Source organism: Nylanderia fulva, unplaced genomic scaffold (assembly GCF_048542155.1).
Source record: "Nylanderia fulva isolate GAGA-0341 unplaced genomic scaffold, ASM4854215v1 Scaffold6, whole genome shotgun sequence".
NCBI lineage: Eukaryota > Metazoa > Arthropoda > Insecta > Hymenoptera > Formicidae > Nylanderia > Nylanderia fulva.
Genome location: NW_028190698.1, coordinates 5,556,125 through 5,580,853, shown reverse-complemented (window position 1 = coordinate 5,580,853; position 24,729 = coordinate 5,556,125). Strand labels below are relative to the sequence as shown.

At 34.0% G+C, this 24,729-nt stretch overlaps 1 protein-coding gene across 1 annotated transcript in view; it reads left to right on the top strand.

Annotated features, from left to right (window-relative positions):
* Positions 1-13,293: 13,293 nt before the first annotated feature.
* The window catches only part of LOC114940611 (Dpr-interacting protein kappa), a 178,376-nt gene continuing 166,940 nt past the window's right edge, over positions 13,294-24,729 (top strand). The window contains exon 1 of the mRNA XM_029315328.2: positions 13,294-13,729. Within this exon, the coding sequence (XP_029171161.1) occupies positions 13,657-13,729 (73 nt within the window). The 5' untranslated portion in view covers positions 13,294-13,656. The remainder of the gene's footprint in view (positions 13,730-24,729) is intronic.

Sequence of the window (24,729 nt, the reverse complement as noted above, 5' to 3'; positions counted from 1 at the left end):
ATAGATATCGTCAGTAAGTGGAAAAAATCGACCGTGTCGCACGTTACATACATATATATCTTCTCTTCCTAAATACATTTCAATATTCGGTTAGAAGGTAACTTCTTCCTACGTATACCTTGGCAAAAGCGTCACCGATAGATGGGATAAGGAAGAGGGAGGGAAGGGTAGAAGGACGACAGACGCTGCAATATTCTTGGCTCGCATTGTACGTGTCCCATAAGTTGGCAGGCGAGCTCCCTCTCAGCGACAGCTTGACAGAACATACGCTCTTTCCCGCTCGAATCGTTTCGTCCCTGCACCTATTCCCTTCTCGCTCTCGCCAACATCCTATCCTTCTCCTTCGTTCCTACCCTGTTACTCTCTCTTTGCTCGTTTCCGAAAATAAAAGTTTATAAGCTAACGCGCGTGTGTACATGTAGGTGCGGGATTCGAACGTGGATACGCTCGACGAAGGTGCGGAAAGTAGAAACGTCGGTGAGATAGCGGAGGAAAACGACGGAAAGATTGGTCGTGGGAAGGCACCAACAAGAAAGTCGCGCAGCCAACACACGGGGGAGCGAAAGTGAGAGAAAATGCGGACTGGGAGGGATGGAGAGAACGAGAAAAGTGGAGACCACGTGCAGAAATAACGTTCGTGTTTTTGATTTGAGGCACGTAACCGAACCACATTGAAATCAGATAGGGGCGCGAGAGAGGACGCTAAACTGGCTCCGAGAGAAGCTTGCTACGGGAATACCTAAACTTCACAGGGAGGGTAAGAAGGTCGGAGGACGCGTTAGATGCCCGAGGGAAGAGGAGAGATCGCGCGCAAGGGAGTGCACGACATCACGTGGGATTCTGTGAGGGAGGCAGAGAGAGAGAGAGAGAGAGAGAGAGAGAGAAAGGGAGACATCGCCGCGAGGTGTAAAGGGTAGCTAGGCGCCTTACAACGGGTGAAACGTGCCACTTTCTTGGATTTTCGAATAAATCGGCACGGCATGGAGTGCGCGCCGGTTCGACTATAACAGAGTCTACTTTGAGACCTTCCCAACCCTTCGCGTTCAATAATCCGGATCGGCCTTGATCCCTCCGTTTTCAAAAACGTTGCCGGGAAAAATTTGGCTTATTAATAAAAGATTCTATTTGTTTCGACACATTTATTAGTTTGGTATCGAATAGCCTCATTGCGCTTTTAAAGTTTGACATCTACCGTGGAATTATCTCAGTTTCACGAGGCAGTAATTTTATTTTACTAATAAACACTTGTCATTTTCACGAATATCTTTCTTTCTCAGTATAATTTCAATTTCTTCAAAAACTAGAAATTTTTATATGCAGATTAAGGATGAAAAATAGTATACCATTTTTTATTATACTTATTTTTCGCTTTCCCATACGAGAAACTATTTATATCTTAAATGTCAATGTTCTAGTCCAATAAATCTTATTTGTGCGCAACGCACGTTCCATTGCTAACATTTTCATCGGTGACCGACGTATTCCAGTAGCATCACTGCTCGTTGCTCGCGGTTTGGTAATGGATCGTCAATCCGCACGACATTTCGATCATTGAGCAAGCATGTAACGGACATGATGTATTATTTAACTATCATTCTCCACGCACACTCACATACATGCATTCTCGCACGTATACGCGACGATTCGAATCGGCATTGATCGAACAGTTAGCAGTAATGTAAGCGGAAATGCTCAGTTTATCAGTGGTTGTAGAGATAATTAGAGAGAAATGTATCGTTGTTATCCAGAGAGAGAGAGAGGGAGAAATACTGGCGGACAGTTATGTTGCACGATAATGAAATAAATGTTAACAAATATGTCGACCTCGACACCGGGAGCAGTTGGCGATGCAGATACCGCGAAAGATACGACTTGTTTCGCAAGTTTCTCCGGACTTATCTGCGAGATGTATCGGTTCTGAACGAAACTCCAGGTTATATCCAATGTCTGTCAGAAAAAGAAATGTGACAAATTTTGCCGCGATTAAAACTTTAAACTTGCTTCCGAATTTATAGTGAAAATTTGATCGAATATACTACGTGTTACGCAGAAAAATGTAAATATAGAGATACGTGGCAAAAGCTTTGCGCAGATTTAAAATATATATGTACATAAGTATAAAAATGCAATTTTTTAATAATTTTACATTTTTTAGATATATCGTTCAATTATGTAGAAAACGTATTTTCTGTCTCTCTATATAAATATGATGAATGAAACATTAGTCAAAATCCATTCAGGACAAATTGAAAAAGAAAAAACGATATTCCGATATTTGTCATTTTCTGAGAGATAATAAATAAAGATGAAAAATTAATGTTTTTTTAACATTATTACTTTAAAAGATAATAAATTAATTATGTTAAAGCATGTTAATTTATGATGTAGTTGCTATTCGATGTTTAGAGTCTAGCAAACTTTGTCTTTGGACTACGACATTTACGCATCATACTGTATTTTCTTCGAAGGAAAAATTGACACAATCTCTTTCTTTGAAGAGGTTGCGTCTATATAACTTTGACCGTAATCTTGGTACTGCGAAGTAAAAAGTAAACATCAACTTCTTTGCTTCTTCATTCCGTTGCATCTACAATCTAGAAAGCTTCTGTCGGTGTATATATAATTTATCGTCAAACTTGATTTTCTTTCTAAATAAAACAATAATATTAACCATAAAATGCGCATTGTGATGCAATTTACAATTAAGATTATATAATATATATTTCTAGAGAGTATACAATTTTCTATAAAATAAGAAATTTTTATATGTTATTTATTTGTATAGCGTTCTAAAAAAATTTTTTGTAATTTCTGTTGTAATAAATATTTATTAGCATACGTTATATTAATAGTATGCTTATCATATTGTTGTGTTTCCGTAACGACCTCCGTGTATTCTCGCAAAACACCTCTTTCACACACGCACTCTCACACGCGCCCGAAATGAAGATACTCGCGTAGGCAGGAAATGAACTTTAATATAGCGACCCAATACAGAAGAACGATGAAATACAATAAGGCGTGTATGTAATATGCTGAGAAATCTCTGGTCAATACGTCCGTTGACAGCTCTAGACGAAGTCTATCTAAATATAGCGCCGAGAAACAGAACAAAGTCGGGAGCTGTTTGACGACAGAGAGGCGATTCCATCTCATCGAACTTCCCGTGAAACAAAAAACTCGGTGATTGAATACTTCAGGGAGCCGGACAAATACGGGAGCACAACAATATTATATTGAAAAAGGTAAGAATCTTCTCTCGACCATACTGGCAAATATTATTTATTCAATCACAACGTTTCGACTCCTCTTTGAGTCCTTATCAAGTGTCATAGTGTCAGTCTCCAGTAACTTGTCTAAGAGTCTTGACGTGTTGTCAAACCGACACTATGTTCGTTCTTGATATCTTTATATTATGATTTTATTTTTATTTTTACAAGTACGTCTCGCTTCTTTTTATCATTTTGTAATATTGTTAGTGAAGTAATTTTGTTTTTTATTTTATTAATCTCTGTCTATGTATATCTAGATCACTTGATAAGGACTCAAAGAAGAGTCGAAACGTTGTGATTGAATAAATAATATTTGCCAGTACGGTCGAGAGAAGATTCTCACCTTTTTTAAATTCTGTCTGGCGATTCTCAAATATCTACGTTTTTAAATATTATATTATGTGGAATTTATTATTTATTTAAAAATATCAGTTTCTCTATAAATTTTCTTTTCACAAAAAATGAGTGTAACTGTCGACCACAAACTCACGGCAATCAATGTCATATGTCGTGACAATAAAGCTGAAAGTACGCTGATGAGTAATGAACGTGTGAAAAATGCATGTGATGCTCCGATGTCACTTGCTGTGTTTTCTGCACTCGGTCGCAACTTACCGCTGTTCATCATCACGGCGAAACGACGACGCTCGGCTGAGAAAGTCGTTAAAATCGGCAAAACTCAATATTTTATATTTCCACCCTGCGTTTCCTTTCCGACTGATCGTTCCACGACTTCCGTTAACCGGCTGCGTCACTCTCTCTCTCTCGTTGTCTGCTCTTTTCCTTTCCGTCACCCTCGCCGCCATATCTTCGACCGTGAGTTGCGCCATATTTCAAACGTCATATTAGCGGAGACCATGCGTCTTCCGCGAGTAAAATGTCTATGCCGCCAGCAGGCTTTGCCACCGCTACATCACACGACGATGGTCCCCCTTGGCGGCGTGGTATCGTGTCACTTTCCCAGCCCGCCGCCAATTACACATTAATGCGGCGTCGCGTTATCCGGAGACGATGCACGAAGTGGAAGTGATAGGGTACGGGTGGGTTGGTCAGAGAGAGAGAGACCAGTGGAGGTATCCTTCGGGAATATACTCGCTTTCCGGTATAGTCAATTAACCTAGTTTCACTTGACGCAACGGTTCGATCAACGCTATCCGTTCGAGAAGATGGGAAACTATTTTGTGCCAGGTTTTTCGCCGATTGCACACCGATTGTTGTATACAATTTTCAGATTGAATGTTCGTCGAGCAGAGTACAACGCGCTACGAAGGATGAATGTTATTTTGGATATTTTCGATTGGACGTGTTTCAAATGTTACGTATATAGCTACGGAAATTCACGATGTCGCAATGTATAAGAGATGACTTTCTTGCAATAGAACGTTACGCGTTGTTTGTGCATAAGTAATGAAATTTCGAGTAGAATTTTAGACTCACTTGTCAACTGATTGCTAACGTTTCAATTTGTCTTTTGTCAACTAATAGCTTTCGATTCGCCTGAATATTTGACAATGAAAAAGATTGAGCCAAGAAATATCGTTGTATTTCATTAATTAATTTATTACACGAAGTAATTTATAAAAGGTAATTTATTCAAAGTTCTTTTCAATCGGTTTCCTTAGATTGAAACATCATAGAAATCAGAAAAATATTTGTTTATATTGTCTATGTTGAGTTTTAATATCAGTTTATTTTTTAATTAATTATATATATAAAATTTATTCTCACAAAACTCTTTTAATCTTTCATACTTTTCTATGGCTATTAGTTTGCTTATAAAATTTGCTATTTTTTTACTTTAATTTAAACAAATAATGAAATAATATTTATATACCTATATTTGACATTCTTATTGTCATCTTTAAATCACGATGTTCTAAATTCTAATTTTTTCATATTTCAGAAGCTCAATGCAAATTATAGCGTCTCTTTGTTCAAAATAACAAAATTTACGTTTTTTTTTTAATACACTGCATTCTCCGTAACGAGATGCGAATTGAATAATAATACACATTGAATTTTTGAAAGCCTCAGAAAGCATCTCGTTAATAAACGATGTTATGCGTTATAATAGCTATTATCCATCTTGTTCGATAGGAGATAAAACTTTTGTGAAGCAAAGACGTGACACGTCTATAGAGATAGCTCGGGCTCATGATATCAAACACCTTATTGAGGTCCAAATTGATAGAAGATCGAGCGAAAAATGGACCTCAATATCACCGCTTCTTCTTTCGTCATTACGCTGAAACATTGATATTATTAAGCAATATATACATCGCGAATACATCCATAGGAGAACGTAGGGGGTTGTCGGGGATGTATACGGAGGGTGGTTAGGGACTTTTCTCGCAGTAAATATTGTAACATCTGGCGCAACTCATACGAGTTCGAGTCACGCCTCCGGCTCTCTACATTTCATTTCACTTCTTAGATACTTCACTGAAATACTGTCGAGGATCCACTGGCTGTCTCGTCTTTGTGTGCGGTAATGCTTCGGAAAAGAACGGTGAGCAAAGGGAAGAATGTGTATATGCTGCATTTGTTCCGGTAGCTTCCCGGATTTGCACGGACGCCCTTGTATGCTACTTCCTTCCGCACGTTGCGGTTAGACGACGAGTTGTTTTCTCTTCGAAGGACTGATATTTATGTTATCACACTGGACTGCGTTACAAAATGTGACGTGTTTTTCTTACGAACTGCCTTCTAGTACATTCCCGTCTCTTGACGATGTTGTTCAACGCGTCATTTAGCATAGTAATGTTGCATGAAAATACATGGTTACTGTTTGAGAAATAAATGACAAAAAATTACGATGTGCCGACAATCTCTCTCTCTCTCTCTCTCGGTATTTTGACGCGGTTAACGACTCTTCTGACTTTTATAAGCTTTACCAAAAACAACGACTCGTAAATAAAATGCACAAAATAATAACAACCGTTCGACGCGATGAGATATGAATCGACGAAGGTAACGAATGACTCGCGAGGATGGGGAAATATACAACTGTATCTCATTCGGGCATGAGACATATTTCATCCACACAAAGTTTAATTCGCTCGAACCCTGCATTTGACAAGTAGCACAAGTCATTCAAGTGCACGCAACGGTGTGATTGATTGCGCGCGCGAGGAGAAACGGGACCTGAGGGTTATATATTTATGCGTGCGTTTTTCGCGGGATTGTCACCGGCTGATCAAATTAATCCGGGACTCTTTCTATTTACGAATCGTTTTGATAGCCTTTTTTTTATCGACTGATACGCGAAGAGTGGTGTACGCACACGTGGCATTTTTCGCGTCGTAATTTTTACGCGTCTGAATTTTGCGCGTGAATGTTAACAGCGGTTTCCGCACGCTCTTGTTTACAATGACAATCAATCGATTTAATCAAACTGCGACCAAGGCGCGCGTTTCGCGCGACAAGCACGGCGCGAAAGCACGCGCCTCCGTATATTTACGCCGCGCTCGTGCCTCGTAACTGCGTTTTTTTTGGAATTAGGGTTTCGTTGACAGAGCTTCGCGTTATATTAAAATTTATATTTTCGAAGTGTTGACCCAATTGCAGAAAACTGATCGGTATACAATGCGCGAAAGGACACGCACTGTTTATGTAGGTGCGATTGGAATTTGCAAAATAAAAATTATACTATCTATCTGGGAAAATAAAATTTTTTCACCGCATTTTTTCTATCATACGCAAGTGCACACGGTCGGATAAATTTGAATTTTTGCATCGTCTCTCGAAATCAAACGTTTTATTGTATTTATTTTGTTAAGTTTATTACACTCATTAAATATTTAACTTATCTATAATTATATTAAATTTTGTTTTTGTATTCTCGTAAAATTATATTCCATTAAAATCCAGACGATATAATATCTGTTTTCCAATCATTTTAGTACTTCTGTTTTATTGAAACTTATTAAATTTTTCTGCTCATATCTAAATTTTTGGACTCTTTTATTTACAATGAGAATTAATCCATTGAATTAAATTATAATTAAGAAGTGCGTTTCGAGTGGTTGAAAAAACATGTTTACATAAATTTGCACCATATTAGAGTTTTGTTGACACAACTTTGTGTTATAAGTAGACTTATATTTAAAAAAATTTTTAATTAATTTTTTTAAGTATATTATTTTTATTATAACACTTATAAACCTTCGTAATTGAAATAATTTTAAAAGACTTCTAAGCAATGTCATTTCTAGAACACTACTATATTATTTTTACCTAATGTATTTAAAATTCAAACATATTTTATAATATGTGTATAATAATGAAAAAGTGCTATACCAAAAATAATTTTAAAATATAAATAATAGCATAAAATTAAAAGATGATAGAACATAATAAAATTATCCGTTCATCGTACATTATATCAGATATGTAGACAGTTATATAATTCAAACTAATAAATGTTATAAGTTATAATAATTTTGTAAATCTACAGAGAAAAAATGCATAGGTACTATATATAGTTTTACTTATAGCATAACATAATATTATTGTATACTTGATATACAGTCAATATATTTATGTTATATTTCAATAAATATTTCATTCTTTGGTTTGACATATAACGCAAATATAAAATTTATAAATTTAGAAAAACTAGAGAGAAAACTAGAGAGAATATATATATATATATATAAACTGATATATACATTATATAAAATATCTAAGAAAAATCTTGGAGAAAATAAAAATAACGTACTTGTTTTATTTATATAATGTATAAATCTATAAGAATGATGTCATCGTATTTTATATAAAGATACTATGGTTTATCACAAATATAAAACGAGATTTCTCTTTTTGAGATGGCCCGTATTATGAAATTATACGATCTCATGAAGGTTTTTAGTGAAAAGAACTAAGAAGCTCACGCAGACGGCTCTTTCAATAATTCATTAACCACTTGTTTCGTTAGCTACTTCTACGCGGACCGTGTGGTAGACTCCCTGAAAAGTGCTTTAATTTCCTTCGTCGACTTGTTACCGTCTTAAAACTTTAAGGCGCTCTCGCCGTTAAGTGACACGCTTCATGGAAATACGACAGCGCGTGGAATTGCCGTGAAATGTCTCAGACGTTTCGATTTCAAACTGAAGAAACTTTTGGTCCTTTAATCTGGTGCTCTTATAAAATATAATGTAAAACGTATTATCTCAAATTTGCTATTCGTTATATTAAATGTAGTAATAAAAAAGTAATATAATATAACATAAGACAGTAAAACTTTCGATTCATTGTAACTAAAATATAATATTATAAGAGATGATGCGCGGAGTTAATATCCTTATAGCTTACTAAATGTAATTTAAAACTGTTGTGACAATAATATAGTTTGGTCTAAAAATTATTAAAAATATTTACAATTTTATATTTTTTAAAATGTACTCCAGAATGTATGCACTGGAAAAAAAATTTTGTTGGATTAACAAAAATTCTGTCCGAAAATGGACAAAACGGAATTACTGGTTAAATCTACCAGAATTCCTTTTAGTGCAACAAGAATTTACCAGAATTCCTTTTAATGCAACAAGCATTTTGTTTGTACAACAAATCACTTTGTTGGTGCAAACAAGATATTTGTTGTATTAAAAGGAATTCTGGTAGATTCAACCAGAATTCCGTTTCGTCCATTTTCGAACAGAATTTTTATTAATTCAACAAAATTTTTTTTTCAGTGTGTGTTCCATATATATGGTAATACATATTTTCCCATTTCGAGATTCTCTATCCTATTTTATATATGGAACTTTTATTAAAATTGCATAATTAGCAAAAGATCTTTACGTTCACACGCTAAAATCAAGGATACCTCGAAAATTTCGTACTTCGCGGTCGAAGATCTGGCGAACTGTATGCACGTACACGTGTATAAATGCCAGATTACGGAGCAGGAATTCGTGAGATAACTTCGTCCTTTCGGAACCGTCAGCCGCCAGTTTGTGTAACAGAATCGTACCGAAGCTTCGTGTCTTCTACCTTGATACAGTTTTATCGTTGTCTCGAATCTACGTCTATACGACTGTATAATAGTTTCTCAATATATCGCTTTTAAGCACGGTCCTACGCAGAAACAACGACACGTGTCTGCAATATTAATAATAGTAAAGTCTAATACTAACGAAGAAATGTTTCCAAGATGCCATCTAAAAGTATACATTGCATTGAACCATTCTTTGCATTCGACATTAATGTTTTTTATGTATTAAAATATATAAAAATAATAATTATTCGTATTAAAAATTAATATTAAAATATTAATAAACTAGTATCTTCAAAACCGATTTAATTTTAGTTGATAAATATGTGACAAAATTCGAACATTTTCCTGTAAAAATATTTCATTTTTCTGTAAGAATATTTTATAAAATTCATACTTTTAATAAAAATTTATTGAATCTCGTAATGTGACGTACAAATGATCTTATATTCAATAATTCATCGCTCATTTCATATCGATCGCTCTTTCCTGATATCTAATTTTATATTTTAGAATACTGCCCTCTATTTTAGAATGTCCGCTCGTCCGGATACGCCAAATGAGTAAAAGTTTGCGGCTGACTTTTGTTCGCGTTCACGTACAGGTTGTTCTTTAAAGAATTACAGAGTCCATTTGGCGGTATTTCACGGGCGCAATCTAAGCAGGCACGCCTCGCGCAAGATTTATTAGAATTAGAAATCTGATGCTCCATATGTGCGTCTCGACGTTGTATATTAACATTAACGGCACGGGTGTTACGAGCCATTTGTACTCAGAGTAGTGAATTACATGGAACGTGAGAAGCTTCCGCGCACGAATTATTAGTCTCATTATCGTATAGTTTACACTTACAGTATTCGCTGTACGGCAAAATTTGCACCGCTGTTTCATTGTCGATCTTTAAAAATAGACGAGATCCTTTCAGTGCAATTCTATTCATTTAAGTCATTTTAGTCAGCGATACGTTAATCGTCCTTATCACGTTTACATATAATTACTTCATTATTTAATATTGTGAAAATTAAACATATATATTAATATACATTACATTGTAATAATTTTATTGTATTATATTTTTATGTGCATTTTTAATGTAATTGAAATTATATTTTAATGTTGTATATATAATAAAAGAGTTTGCAATAGAAAATACAATAAATCATAATGCGTGTATATATATATAAAGCTTTAAAAACGTTAATAAATTATAATATGTGTATAGGTATTCTACGCGCATTTCAACGTTTACAATGTCAAAATGCATTTACATGAATGCTAAATATATTCAGTACGAAATGTTATATTTCATTTTGAATCACATATATAAAGAAGAAAGTAATATAGTGATTCCTACACTCCGCATTTGTGATAAAATTTTCTTGTTCATAAAAATATATTCTTGTTAATAAAATGCATTATTTTGATGTTAGATTAATTATATGAGAACCGCAATTTATATATGTATACACGCGCGCACTAGATGCACTTTGGTTGCATGACGTGGGATCCCATTTGTATGCATAACAGTATAGTTTAATTTAATTAACTAGTTACCGATGCAAACATATTCTTTAAGGTACGTTGCGTACACAGATTATACATTCATAATATTAAATTCTAATTGTTTGCTGTGTACCAAAATATCACATTAATTTGCAAGCTATATTTATTTCAATATAGCTATATTATTATTAAGACTAGTTTTTATATTGCTAATAATATACCAAGAAGAAGATATAGGATGTATTTAGAATGACAGACTTTTGTTACTATTAAAGTTAAATTGGATGTGTTACTTTAACATTAATTATAAAAAATAATTACAACAGTAAATTGATTCGATCAGTACAAAACGAGATATGTATATTGTATAAAATTAATTTTTATTTTCCAAATTTAATTAGAGATAATTTTATCAGAACTTTTTGAAATATTTTGCTTCGTAGTTGAAGCTTCTTTTTTTTAAATTGAAGATTATCATTCTCAAGATATTTATTTGAAAAAATAATTTAATTCAAAAGCTCCATAATTTATTGAAAAAGTTGATATCATATTTGAATAAATGAAAGTGTCTCTCGATTCCTAAATTAACACGTGAAACCTCGATTATCGTCAAATAGTGCAATTTATAGCCCATTTCCCAACTTACACGAGACACCCCGCTGCTTTAATCCGCATCGGTGAGCACTTGGAAACCGCGAATGCCATCAAGAGAATGAACCACGAGACGTGTCAAATTGATATTAAAATTAATGTTATATAGTTAAAGGGCTGCGGCGAGAAACTTCCCGATTAATTCGGTAGATAACGCCCACGGGTGCTTTCGCGAGCGCCGATGTCGGCGTAAGAGATAGCATTGCCGCGAACACGACGGCATCCAATTCGAACAATTCGGTTTTCCTTCGAGCTTGGGACACGCGAAGAGTCTCCTCTAACCCATCCATTCCTCCATCGTCCTACGCTCGGACGGATGGCAAGGAGAAAGAGAGAGAAAGAGCGAGAGACACGATTCACCAGAGAATTATCGGTACTTGATTGCGCTTAATCCGCGAAGTTTTCTCGTTTGACTTCCCCGTTTCGAACGCGGCTCCACCTCGTTGGTTGCCGCCGTGCGGGACTTTCAGTTCGGGGATCAGCTAAACGAAAAACGCGCGTTAATGCTCCGCCGAAAAAGAGAGGAAAAAAAGAAGAGAGAGAAAGAGAGAGAGGGAGAAAGAAAAATTCATATTAAACGTGAAAAGAGTCGAAAGCTGAATCTCGCGCTAACGATGTTCGTTCGGTGGAATATGTTTGCTCACTTCCGGCATCTTTCTCGCGCATCCCTCTTTCTATGCTTTACCTTGGTTCGCCGTCCCTTCTTCATCTACCTTTCTCTTGAGCATTTCTATACATTCTCTATATACTCTTGCCTCTCTCTTTCTTTCCCTTATCCTCAAACGTTCTCAGAGAAGAAACGCTACTGCACGCACGCTCGAGGCGCAAGGACGTACCTCTAACGGCTTACACTAATCCCAGCTGCCTCAACAGCCTGGCGAATTATTTCCATTCCGTTTCCCTATTTCCGTGCATCTCGCGTTATCAAAGCGTGTGCGCGCCACGGCACCGTTTGTAGAGGCAGAGTTGTGGTTTCCGGCATTAATTTCAGGAACAATGAGCGGTGCTTGATACACTCTTTTCTGGTGATAATGGAACGCGAGCGATGGACTTTCGAAAGAATCGTGGAAATTTCACTTTTTATTCTATTCACTAACAATATTACACATTTGGATATAACCAAGAGTTCTGTTGTTAAATTCGAGAAAATTTCTGGCAAATTCGAATAAGTAACAATTTTTTGAATTTGATATTTTATTGTCTTAAATAAAAGAATTTATGCAGAAAAAGGATATAAGGGATATTAGATATATAGAGTAAACAGTAGTTGTAAAGTAATTAAAACAAATAAATAATTTTATTTTTTTTGTTAAATAAAATGATTTCTATGTTGTGTGTGTAAATCTGTCAAATAAAGTGCATCTGTATTTATAATTCAAAATATAATCTTTCAATTCACATCCTTTATTATATCATTGTTTTAATTTAGTTTTTCTCATAATTTTTTTGACCTTAAATAAAAAGAAAAAAAGAAAAACAGAAGAGAGGAAGATGATAAGAAAAAGAGAGAACTCAGTAACATTTTATATGATACTTTCAAAGACATCTTAGAATTTTCTGCTCAATGAGATAAAATGAGAATATCCGGCTAATCGCAATTGTACTGTCACTAGATACGAAAGAGGCAAGAGAAGCACAAAAGCACGAAGTCAGGACAAGTGTATTGTCAAGTGTAAGAAATATCTCTTTAGTAAAGATATTCCAGGAATCTATTCAATTCTATCTCTCAATCTGAATGTGAAATCCAAATGCATTTTACAATATGAATACGTGTGACACAAATGCAATCTTCTTCTGTATTATAAAGGGGTTGAAATTGTAATGAATAAATGATTCGCATATGCATATATATTATATAAGTTAAATGTATCATATATATAAAATTGCGCGATCGTACACACAGTAACTTTTAGAACTGACGTCGGGACAATAATATAAGAGAACCGATAAGAGAGATAACATTTTATATGATGCGTTCGAAGATGCATTTGAACACAGGCACCCCTGCGCAATGGGATAGAATGAGGATGTCCGGGAAATCACAATTGTTCCTGTGACTAGTAAAGACACGAAGGAGAGAGGCACGTGGAAGTCAGGACGCATGCGTGTCGTGTTGCTCCTGCTGGACTCCGTACGACAAGTCAGTCTGCATCTGGACTCCGGCTCGCGTAGGTTTTATATCAGTGCGCGTTCGTGACGAAAATTAAACGACAAACTCTCGGAAAAGTAATAAATATGACAATAATCATTGCCATCCTTGTCTCGTGTACTGCGTGGATCTTTGTTACGTTGGCGCACTCATCCGAAGGTAAGTACAAAGAACAAAACTTGGGAAAAAATATTTGTTGAAAAATAATAGAGATGATTTTTTTTTTATTGTAAACCTAATTAATGAGTGTTTTGAAAGTGTTCCTAAATCTTCTGATTGAGGAAGCTATATTAGTTATGATTTAGATTGAGAAGAAAAATCTTGAACGTACACGATTCTTAATACACAACAATAAATAAAATTATGAAAATTAAAGCATTAAGCTTCACAGGTAAGCAGAAAAAAATTCGAGTCCACTCAGCAAAATGCGTAAAAGAACCGCGACATCCGAATGCAAGCTCTTCGTATACCATCCATTATGGTTATACCATAAATCTGACTTAACTCGACATGCCATTTTGCGAAACTTTCTTCATAAAGTCATGCCACCATTTCACTATTTTTTAATGCTTTTTATTGCGTTGTTCTAGTTTCGTAATATTGCAGGAGATATTGGAGTGTATGCAGTTTCTCTCATAGATATGGTATGGGATATATTTCTTGAACAACATGATTAAACTTTACACTGATGAACTGTATATTAATTGATGATAAGGAATCGTTTTATATTGAAGATGCATTAAAAATGTTACACATAAATTAATATTAAATTGAAATAGCTTTGCGCGTATGTATTTTTAAATATTAATTTGACATAATGTGAATTAATAAAATATTTTAAAAAAGATGTTAATACGTGCAAAATATAAATGTGTAATTAAAAATATGATGAAAAAGAATTAATTTGTTTTAATTTCTATTAATAGTCATATAAAGTTAACGGACAGTGTGGTGCTTTTGTAAACTCTCCAGAGTATAAAAATGAAGACTTAAATAACGATAAAACCGCGTACACGATTAAATGAGAATTTGTGGAGTGCACATGGTGGCGTGACACAGAAGTATTATCCGCGAGGAAACGGAAAAAGTCTCGAATTTATGGAAGTGCTAATTGGTATTGTTAGCGGAACGGGCAGGAATAATAGCTATAAAATGATACAGAAAGATATCAAAAATAGAAGAGAGAGAAAGAAAAACAGGGAGTAGTTTGCTTAGATTGATGATTTATCGAATGATGGATTGGATAAGCGCATAACTATTGCCCTATTTTATATTTTTAAAAACGAGAACACAATGCGAACGAAAAGAACAAGTAAATTGTGAATAGTTTGGATCAATATTGTGTATATACTTTGCACAGGTACCGGACGGTACGAAATGATAGATTTAAAGTGCACGAACCATATATTACCTTACGTTAATTCTGTTATAAATGCGTTATATTGAGAAATACATTTTTAAAATGTATAATTTTTTATATTTAAATATTAAAAAATGTAAAACAAATCCTTACTAATACATTAGCTATATTAGTAAGATATTTTACATATTATACGTTTGTGTGTGTGTGTGTGTGTGTGTGTGTGTGTTTATGTGTGTGCAAATGTGTAATTGATTACTGTTATTATTGATTTTTTAAATTTCTCTTTTTATGGATAATGAACAATTATCGATTAATCATCAAAATTGGAGAAAATAATAATTATATCATAATATTGTTACAACACAATAACACCGGATATTATATAATTACAAGATATTATAATTTGACAATGGAACATCAAACACACACACACGTGTAGCTTACTTCAACAATAGTCTACAAATGTGTAGATGCTAATGTAAATAGCATTTTAGAGCTAATGATTCTGTTATAAGATGAGAAATGGAAAAAGTGAATCTTGGGAGAGGTAAACTTTATGCGGACGTATAATAGTGATTCGTTATAAATAAATATAATCATATATAATAAAATTATTGAATATAGAACGTGTCACATTTCAAGTTTGCAAAGAATAAAATATATAAAATATATTCACAATTTAAACAAAGAGATGTCAATTGCGTCATAAATGAGACTGTGTATATATGAGCAAATGAATTCTATCTACTGATATCAGTAGATTCAGAATTTCAATCAAACGCGCGTTACAATCGTGATTCTGTCTTATTATCGAGTAACTGCTCTAGAAGAATAAAAATTAAAGTTCGAAGAGGTTAGTACTTCATCGATTCTTAATATTGTCTTTGAACTCTCTTGAGGGAATCTTTTAGAAAGTCAATAATTGCGACGTGATCAATGAACTGATAGAATATAATGATAAATTACACGTCGATTACAATAACTATTATTATGTTTATAGTAGACTTAGCACGAATTATTATGTGCTGTTGATTTATTCCCATAATAGTTTTGTAATGTTTTCCCATTTTTCTAACCAAACATAATTCTGTTTGGTCTCAAACTCTATAATATCTAGATAAGATATTTTTTATACTAATAGTGTTTTTATATTTATTGTAAGTATATACATTGAAACAATATTTGATGCTATATAGAGTAATGCACGTCACAGTTTTAATACATCGCAATATAACATTACTGCGTGTACAATATCATTTAAATGAGAGTTGTAAGATATAGTTTACTTTAAAGCATTATTTACGTGATGGTTTTGAAATGCCGCGTAATAAATGGAAGCAAAATTGAACGTGAAATAAATCAGAAATTTAATGCTTTGCAGTCCACATCATAGAGTGATTACGTGATATGCAATTATTTTCCGATAACTATGTCCGGATGGAAGGAAATATAAATGGCAGCGTAATATTTTATGTCATATAATTTTCATTAGGATATTCGTTAAAGCGCCGCATTACGTTTAGATATAGGTAGAAAAGTGATAGACCATAAAAAATTTATAAAATTGTGAATCATATTAAAAAAATTGGCGTTATTAATTTTAAACTACTTTTTTGTTTCTACTGCGATACAAACATCATACATATATAGCTGTCATTAATCGCCCCTGCTGCGTACAATTCTAATCTTCTTATCGAGATGTTATCGATCGTATCTGCTTGCCTGTACGCACGTAATGGATCGACGATTAGAATTGAAATTGTACACGTTCTTGTACACAGCAATCTCAAAACACGATAGTCGATTTGGAGCTTATGCGCTTTCATTATCAAGCACATTACACTTGTAATCAATCTTCTACTTTCTGCTACATGAAGCGACATGAACGTACAATTACTCAGGATTACATCGTAAAAAATAAAAATAAAAATAGGAAAACCGTTATTTTGTTGCTAAGAAACAGAAGAAAAAATTATATTTCTATCAAAGATATGATAGATATAAAGATATATATTTAAAAAGAAAAGAGATTAAAAATTTTATAAACCTGTTTCATTAAATGTGCGCTTAACAGATAAATATAGATATTTTATTCGTTATAAAAGTTTGACGCTAAAATAATACGTACGTAACAAATAATATGAAAATAATAATGACAATGATATGAAAATAAGAGTTAAATGCATGTTCCATGCATGCGGGTACCGCAACTTATAAAAGCGATGGTTAACGTCTCCTCGCTGATTATCGCTTTATCATAACAAAATCAGGCAAAGATTAATGAAATATTCGCGTTATATTGTTAGGAAAGATTTACTTTCATGTAATGGGAAAACTTACGGGCCGTATTCGTGCGAGGTAATTTCTTATTTAGTGACCCCAATCTGCCTAAGGAATGCGGGAAATGTAAGGCAGCTGTGCATATCCAGTCAGCAACAGCTTCGAACTTCATGTCACGGGCAGACCTGCTAATTATTCGCTAGCACGCGAATGAGAGAAATTCCTTTCTCTTTCTCGGTGGGCAGCGTGCGCGCACGATGCAAGCACGCAATGTTATACAACATGGGGCAATTTCCATTATGCAACGCGCCTCTGTTATGCAAATAGAGACGCGTGTCTGAGCGGACGATCTCTTATGCGATGTTCGGTGCTCGGATGCTTCTAAACATCGTGGAAAATTTATCTCAGAGAGTTGACGCGTACGTATCATGACTCAGGATGCCGGATATGCGGTTATCTTTTCCCCTTCGGTTCCGTTAAAATACGGTTATCTTTTCCCCTTCGGTTCCGTCTTTATTGTACGTTCATAAAATTTTAACAGACTAATTCGCGAATGGAATTAAATTTATGCATGACGCGTAATATAATATACGTGTTGAGCCAACTTATATGTTTATTCTTCTTTTTAAAGTATACCTACTCCCTTTACACCCTTCTGGCAAACCACTTCAATCAAACTCTAATTGATGATTAATTTTATTTGTGTAAACGTTACCTGATTTTCAAATTATATAATTTATCATTATTAATTTAATATCTTTTTATGTACAACTTAATAGAAAAATTATAAATAAAATGTGTCATTTAAGATGATTTACAATAAATATTTTGAAAGCTTAGAGTTGCACATGTAGTAAATTTGTTACTTTATAAATATTTCAAGGAATCGATCGATTGAAGGAAAGGTCAGAACGCATTACATATATGTCCAAGCTGCAATCGAAAGTTTCAGATCCTCTTAAGGAAATAAAATCTTGTTGCAGAGGCAACCGTACTTATACTTGACTAAAGAAGTTGTTCGCACTTGTGTACATCTATATATAAAATGTGATATATTATAAAACTTTGTGCTATAACTATTGATACAGCAATATCTTCCTTTTATTACTTGATATTCAACTAATTATTTCAATTATAATATATTATAGTCGAGTATACAATTTCTTGATTCATTATTTATAATTATGGACATTGCAATTATGCATTTATAGCTATATTTATGAATATTTTCCAGTTATAATTATCGGCATATACGTTTAAAGTGTATTATTAATGAAATTATAGACGAAAGAAACATTGTGAAGAGCTTAATAATACATTCCTTCTATATGAACTTGTTTCGTAGTAAAATCAACAGGCAATTAGAAAATTGACTTGGAAAACTTTTGCAATGAGTACATTAGAGTAAAATAGCGCATTTGAGCAAATTATTATCAATGTACACACCTCGTCGGAAACTCCATGGAATCGAACGGTCGTTAAAGTTAAATTGGTTCGCTAATTAATTTCCACGCGGTTACCCGTCCAATAGCCAATCGCCTCATGTTCCTCGTATACTATAGAATATCCATTTCTTTCCCGTTCTTTCCCGTTCTTTCATTAAATTTTTAGAATATGAGGTAATCGAGATATTATACAACGTTTATAATTGATGAAAAATGCGCGGTTCGTTTATTCTCAGCACTTAATTTTAGTCTGTTATCTAGGTGTTAAATATCCTCGTGCGTTGCACGATGGTGTATAGGTAAGCACAAAACATTGCTAAACCAGCAAAATGTAGGAAAACACTTTTGTGTTTTATCTTTTATCATTTACACTTTATATGGTAAAAAAATACCATTTTCCGAAAAATTTTAAAATATATAACACATAAACAATAAAAAATAGTTAAATAAATTGTAGCATGTATTATTAAAACATTATTAATATGAATATATGAGGATATATTGATCATTTTTTTATATTATCTTTGAATTTACTCTTATATATTTGCTTTAGAAAATTATGCACAATAGATTGTATCTCGTAATTAATATGTATAATAATTTCTTCTTTAATAAATAGATTTATGTGTGTAATATAGGTTTATTTGTAAAATCAACTTATTATGTAGCGAATAATAGCGTCATTAATATGATGATATTTTATTATACAGATTATTTATTAAGAGAATGTTTTATTCTGTCAGTTAAGATTAATTAATTATTTATAAAAGGAGAGAAATCATCTTGATAATTTTTCATATAAAATGCTTCTCTTTTCAAAGAAAATGGGACGCAAAGCTTCTAAAATTCGACTACATCAGTGTCCTAGAAAGATTTTCAATCGCGGAATACTTTTAAGGAGGTTGAAAATGTTGGCACGGCGGCTGCTTTCCCTAAGTCTGAATTTTCATGAATACTCCGAGGTCAGTTCTCAGAACGAGTCGCGCGAACTTTACTGAGCTGAAGCGACAAGGATGATTGCGCGCGGGAAGGAGGACAATTCGAGAAACCTATCTGGCTACCATCAGCTACCGCAAAGCGTAAAACGTCAGCTGCAAGCGCTGTTTTGCGCGCGTTCAGATTGCCGACACGGCCGCAACCACCATGACACCGATTCTATCTCTGCAGTTCTAGTGCGTTTTCATGCACCGATACTTGTACCACTTTCAAAGGTCTGCACAAAATGTATAGAAATTCCTTTGACACATATAACATGAAAAGAATGATAAAATTAATCAATTTCCTCTACAGGTTTGCTTAATATTTCTTTTCAGATTCCTTTAAAGTTAATTTTTTTTAAAGAAACGTAGAAAAGTCAGAAGTAAGTTTAAACTATTAAAAAAAAATAATGTACAGTATATTACTTATTATTTAAAAATTTAATAGTTTGTATATAATCGTTAAGTAATCACAATTATTGTAAATGGATTGTAATTTTATATACTATATCGAGAACAGCTTTCATTTACGTAAAAATTGATTCTTTGATTGAAGTATAAATTGATTTTCTGATTGAAATAAAATTTATAATTAACTCAATATTTTTTTCAGCTAATCGAAATTCTCGTTTTACGTAGTAATATCCGACCATTTTTATATTTATCTTAGCTGCAGTATTCATTCTTTCCCCTTTACAACTTTCTTTCTACGGATTTATATACTCGCGCGTAGAATAACTCAACACGCATTCATATGAGCACAGGACTGGTACAGAGGGGTGAATGTTCGGTAACCCCGGAAACGGAAGCTCTTTGGTAGGTTGCTCTCTGAATCATTGTTCTTAGCACGAAAGGGAACGCGCAAACATTGTACGCGGTGAATCGAGCTCTTCTCGTAATACGAATTTCAGGCGTATCTAGCGGAAACGAAATGTAAGACTTTAACGTTAACGAGCGAACACTGTTACACCTCTCTGCCTGTAATATTACATTATTACGTTTACGTTATTACGATATAAACATTTCTTTTTAATTTTCGTTCTTTTACGTTTGAGAATGCAATATTCATTCGAATAACTGAAAATTAGAACAATAAAAATTTGTTTTTTTATGAAGAGTTGTTTTATTTGAAACTATTTAAAGATATAATTTATTTTTACTGCGAAATGTTGTTATTAATTTTTTATTTTTATAGTAATGTGAAATAGGCTATTCTCAGTTCAAAACTTTCGATTCACTATTAGTAGTACAAGATTTCTATAACTTTTCTATGTATTAAATTATTATGCATTATAATTTTTATTTTCTCTGCGATTCTATGTCTTCTAATATTATTTGAAATAAAGCACATTTCCTATTTCTAATCAAACTTGTCTATTACGATTAGAGAATGCTTTAGTGTGTTGCGCAACGTGATTGTAAAGTATTGATATAAATGATGTTCACTCTTTTAAGTTTTCAAGCTTCGTACGAGTTGGTCATCGTTCGAAGTTTACGAAGTTTGTCGGATCTTCGTGTAGACACGGTTATTAACTTGTCATCTAAGTTTTATATTTTTTTTAATCAACTACTTATGACACAATTTTATCTCATTTTTGCGCGATCTTTAATTCTTAATATTTAATGTTATATAGAATTAGAAAGTCATCAGGTAATATATGACATTCAATCAGAAACCTATTGGATGATTAGATTTTGGAGAACGAAGGATTACGCGTATCAACGCTGAATGCGTAACATTGTGTTTGCATAGCGATGTAATAAGGGAAGCCTCTATTTGTCGAATGAACGTGGTAGAACGGGAACGTCGCTCCGATAAGTAACAACGAGATCGCGAAATTTAAGCTATTACTCGGGCTTTCTCGGAAGAAAATCCATCTTCTCGAGAGCAGATTTTTTACTTTTTGCAGCAGAATACCACGCAACGGAGTATAATGATTACCGTTTTATTGGATGTTCGTCGCAACTCGTATACTTTAAAAGGATAAAATACAATTAGTATTTTTATCTAGCAATTCTTTTTATCCGTCTAACATTAAAATTATTCCAAAGTACAATTATACATATATATCTTTGATCAAATTATGTTATTTATACATATAATTAAAACTCTATACGTATCTAATTTTGCCTCTTTCTCGTCACAACAAGAAATATTTTTAAATGTATTAAAACTTGTTTTTACGCAAACTTTTAAGAAAGTATGTAAATATTAAATTGCATGCGTTGTATGAGTTATGTTTGCACGAGAAAAATATAAAGTAATAATATCTTATAGGGAATTCTTTTTGCAGAAATATTATCGAGGTTATCGAATTTTGCATTCTGAATGATAATGCGCTTTATATTACACGAATCTTGTTCTCTTTACTGAAAACGAAGGATTATCACGTAATAAACTTTCCGGTTTCTTCTCTTGACTACGAAATATCGTTTCTTATTATCAAACGCTGTGCGATGACGTATGATCACGGTATAATATGTGTGATTGCTGTTTCATGATGACAAGCATCCAAAGTTTCCCTCGTGACACGTGACATAGCTATGCGACCGTCATGCGCGTATTCATTATGTGCCATATGTTGATAGAAGGGCGGGACAAGAGGAAATTATGTCTCGTGTCTCCTTACGTTCCAATACCTCAACAAATGCTAGTACATACTTAGATGACATACAGAAGACGAATAGTTGTTGTCGCGACATTCGACGAATTAGCAGCCCTTATATATACAATCAGTGCGCTTAACTCCGCAAATGTAATATCTCATGCGAATTTCGCATTTCATCGCATGTGTTTTGAGGCATTCGTTCGATCTCGCAATCGCCTTTAACATTTAGAAATACGTCAGTTCGCTTGCCCCTACTGACCAATCTCTCTCTCTCTCTCTTCCTCCATTTGATTGTTCTCCTCTTCCGGTTTCGATCCCCTGTTGGCCTCGCTGCCGTTACTCTTTCCCTATCGCCGTACGAGACGTTAATCACCCGGTAAGGAGATCGATCAGCGATTAATGAGAAACGTCGACGATGCGAAGGTGGAAATTTACACGGTACGTTCTAGTGCTGCGAGTAGGGGTATCGTGATCGATTCGGTATCCTTGGCACCTCTTGGAGCGTAAAGGAGTAACAGAGAGTTGAAAGTTGTGGATGCGGGGAATTAGAAGTATTAGAAGAAAGAAGCTCCCGTGGCTATGCCGTAATCCATGTTAACCTTTCGAGGCCTCGAACAAACTTCTCAATAAAGCATGCGATGGAGAACTGCTATTGTGGCGGGAATGCCAAGAAGTATTGTAACCAGCACGGGTGAGCACATCGTCTCCAAGTTTCACGGTCTGTCGGTATTTGCGGGTAGAAACTGTTTGACATCTCGCGGCAAACTTTTCCCGCTTCCATACTGGCGGGTATGTCCGAAGTTTACCGTGGCAATTCTAATGTCATGATATTATTTAATGGAAACCTTGTCGAATCGAACCCAGGACACAAACCGGAACGTTTAACGGAGATCGAACCTGACCGCGCAGTGCATAGCGCGTGAAAAGCATTGTTGCACAAATTAAAGGCCGGTCCAGCGCTGAATAAGCTTGATTTGCGAGGAGCAACGGGATACTGAATCAACTAAAATGAGCGAACTGTTTAGTAACAGTAAACAAAGGTATATTATGGGCCCATGTTTATCGGTTCATTATTAGATATTAGGAAACATTAGCGGAAAGACAAATCGTTGCCGTTAATTAACGCGGTTGTGTTATTAAGTATGTTTACGATATGTACGCGTTACGCACAAGAAACTTTACTGTGGAAACTTGTATTGTTACGTATACACAGTTGTCGGATAATTATTAGCATGTAATTGGCTGTTGTATCGTTTCTGCTAATGTCCCTTTCTCCCCTCTGTTATTTCAAAGTACAATATTTTACTAAGAATTGCATATTTAAGTTGCACTGCGATCAGAATGCGAGAGAATGAGAAATTAATAATTCAGTTTATTCGCATTCGGTTTATATATTTAATAAGGTTCCTGATTTGATTAATAACGTTTTTATTTTAAATTCCATTAGTACACGGCATAGCTAATGCTGCTTAATTATTTTTAAATTGTTCTTTAGTTAAATCAGCAATTCAGAATTAAATGAATGAATAGAGAGAATGGAAGGATTTAGATTTCACGCGATTTTAGATTAAAGACCGCACAATGATTATAGATAGAAACTTTCTGGAGATAGTCCTTCTCTCTTCGAGTTGAAAGATTCTCCGAATGACTTTCTTACTAACGACCGATTTGAAACGATTGCTTTACCGTCCACTTCTACGACTATGAATGGACTATCTAGAGAAAAAGACAAAAGCCGCCATTTTCTCGAATCTGCGCTGAGTGACATTTAGAAATGCTGAGGGAAGATTAGTCAGTTATACTTTTTATAAAATATTAGATAGTTTATCTTCATATTAGCTTTGTAAATATTTTATCACAAAAGCTACGTATTGTATAAAATTTAAATACCATTGATAAGAATTTATTTAGTTAAACTGCCGTCTCTCACATAGGGATTTAATTTTAAATTTAATCAAAAGAATTTTTATTTAAAAAAACCAGTTGTGTATTATTAATATAAAATAATTATAAAGTAATTATAAATTAAAATTATTTAAAATTATTATAATTTTAAAATAATTATTATATAATTATAGAATAAATATTATAATTATAAAATAATGATTTAGAGAAAAAGCACAAATATAGAGAGAACTGTGATTGATATAGACATTATTTTCGACAATTGTATTATTTCGTTACAACTGCTGTCATGAGATAAAAGCATACATTAATCATAAACGTAAAAAATTAGATCTGCGACCGATTCTATTTCGTGCGCAGTACACAATAGCGTCCATTTCTCCGATGTCCTCGATCTAGTAGTATTTGGTATTGATCTCGCTATGCAAATATCGGACGCAAACGATAGGAAAACTTCTTGACTTCGCCCCATCCCTGTGGAAAATGTTGTTCCTGCTGCTGAAAATACTCGGATCCATTGCGTAGCCTGCTTCTGTTCGGCGTATTCCGCGTTGGACGTCGATTTCCCGTTAAGTTACTT